General features: G+C 34.7%; 1 protein-coding gene across 1 annotated transcript in view; it reads right to left on the bottom strand.

Moving 5' to 3' along the window:
• Positions 1–1,106: 1,106 nt before the first annotated feature.
• LOC107715798 (E3 ubiquitin-protein ligase TRAIP-like) overlaps positions 1,107–1,888 on the bottom strand; it is a 5,066-nt gene continuing 4,284 nt past the window's right edge. Inside the window, exons 15-16 of the mRNA XM_016522002.1 lie at positions 1,704–1,754; positions 1,107–1,591 (exon numbers count right to left, since the gene is read on the bottom strand). Of these exons, the coding sequence (XP_016377488.1) occupies positions 1,475–1,591; positions 1,704–1,754 (168 nt within the window). The 3' untranslated portion in view covers positions 1,107–1,474. The remainder of the gene's footprint in view (positions 1,592–1,703; positions 1,755–1,888) is intronic.

Below are 1,888 nucleotides of genomic sequence, written 5' to 3'. Positions count from 1 at the left end.
TCGCTAATTGATTTGTTTGTTCCTATCTTATTACTGACTGTTTACTTGTCTTTAACACTTTAATATTTGAAATTAATATTAATCTAGTTGTTTTTGCTGTGGTATTTTTTTTAAATCGTAGGCAAAATTTCTCTTGCAGTGTTCTGTAGGCTGCTGATTTTTGCTCGTGTTATTCAGCTGCAACAGAATGCTTTGTAAAAAGACAGAATAAATGTTTGACATCATTTTTTTTTTTATATTGGATTTTTTATCTTATTGGAATCGATAAGCAGAATCGGAATCGATCAAATTCAAACGATACCCAACCCTATGTACTGCTTAATAATTGTTTGCAAATCATGATGCTTTTTTTTTTTAGGATTCTTGAAAGATTACTAAATTTCCTGAAATACTCAAACCTTTAGCACCCCCTGCTGCCTGTACAGACTAACACCTTACTTATAACATGACATTTTGTGCAAGACTCACAATAATGTTTCATCGCAGCCAAAGCATTTCCAATTCTGCTTGTTGTCATTTATCTACATTACATGCTACAAATGTTATCAGAAGGCTGAAGATCAAGTGAAGTTTTTGTCTGGCTTATACAATATTTTGGAGTTCGATCATATATTACAAGGCACCTTCTGTCAGTTCCAAGAATCCTGATAGGGATTATGAATGGAGATGTATATACTAATAAAAAGCTATAGTTTATTGTTTCAAATTCAAAAAATCTGTATAGAGACAAGTAAAAAAAAAAAAAAAACAGACAAATTTATATCAAAAATCATTCAGAAAGGAAAAGACAAATCAGACAAATATAAATACAGAAACTGGACATAAATTCTGACCTAAAGATGCTTCAAATGCCAGAAATGCAGCCCTGTTGAAAGATGTTGGTGAGCAAAGTCAAATAAATAAAACTCTTTTCTATCTCATGAGACAAGTTCATTTCATTTATTCTGTTAATCAAAAATCATTCAGAAAGGAAAAGACAAATCAGACAAATATAAATACAGAAACTGGACATAAATTCTGACCTAAAGATGCTTCAAATGCCAGAAATGCAGCCCTGTTGAAAGATGTTGGTGAGCAAAGTCAAATAAATAAAACTCTTTTCTATCTCATGAGACAAGTTCATTTCATTTATTCTGTTTGGAAGAGCCTAAAAACACACATAGATAAACATACAGATCAGCTCAGAGTGGTCACTGAGATTTCCACAAACACGTCTAGCACTAAACTTCATTTTCAGTCTCTATTGAAAATTTCCAAAAGCATGTGGCATGAAGTGTTCTCCGTTTATCACCAGCTCCCTGTGGATGCAGATGGCCTTGAAACTGGTCAGATTTGCACAAGAAAATGTTCTTAGCAATAGACCACTAGGACCACTTCCCTTATTAAAGTTGCTGTAAATAGTTGCTTCCCTTATCGCATTTTTGGCTGGCATCATGGGAAAAATGTCTCTTGCAGGCCTCAAAAGGGAGATGTTTTATTCCAAGAAACCATCCAGAGTGGTCAGACTGGAGGTGGGCTTGCTTGTAACAGGCCTGGAGACCTTCTTCCTCTTGGACTTCATGGCGAGGGGTCGAATCTCAGATAAAGGAGACTGGTGGACATACTAGAGTTAAGGAAACATTATAGAAAAAAAAAAGCTACTTCAAATATTTATGTATATACATAATGGTAGCAATATAAGTATTTTCATTGGATAAGGATACAGGTTGGATAAATTTGGCTCTTCCTCCAAGTCCATCATAGCCAGATCTTACCTGGAATAAAAAAGATGCATTAAAGGCATAGTAAGTGATTTTTCAAAAACACTTTATAAAACTGATTCGGGCCGAATCGCAAAACAAACTCGTAGCCAATCAGCAATAAGGGGCGTGTCTACTCGTGATGTGGA

The sequence above is a fragment of the Sinocyclocheilus rhinocerous genome, unplaced genomic scaffold, assembly GCF_001515625.1.
Source record: "Sinocyclocheilus rhinocerous isolate Xijiao unplaced genomic scaffold, SAMN03320098_v1.1 scaffold899, whole genome shotgun sequence".
Lineage (NCBI taxonomy): Eukaryota > Metazoa > Chordata > Actinopteri > Cypriniformes > Cyprinidae > Sinocyclocheilus > Sinocyclocheilus rhinocerous.
Note: the sequence above shows the minus strand (reverse complement) of the source record. Positions and strands in the feature narration are given on the sequence as shown.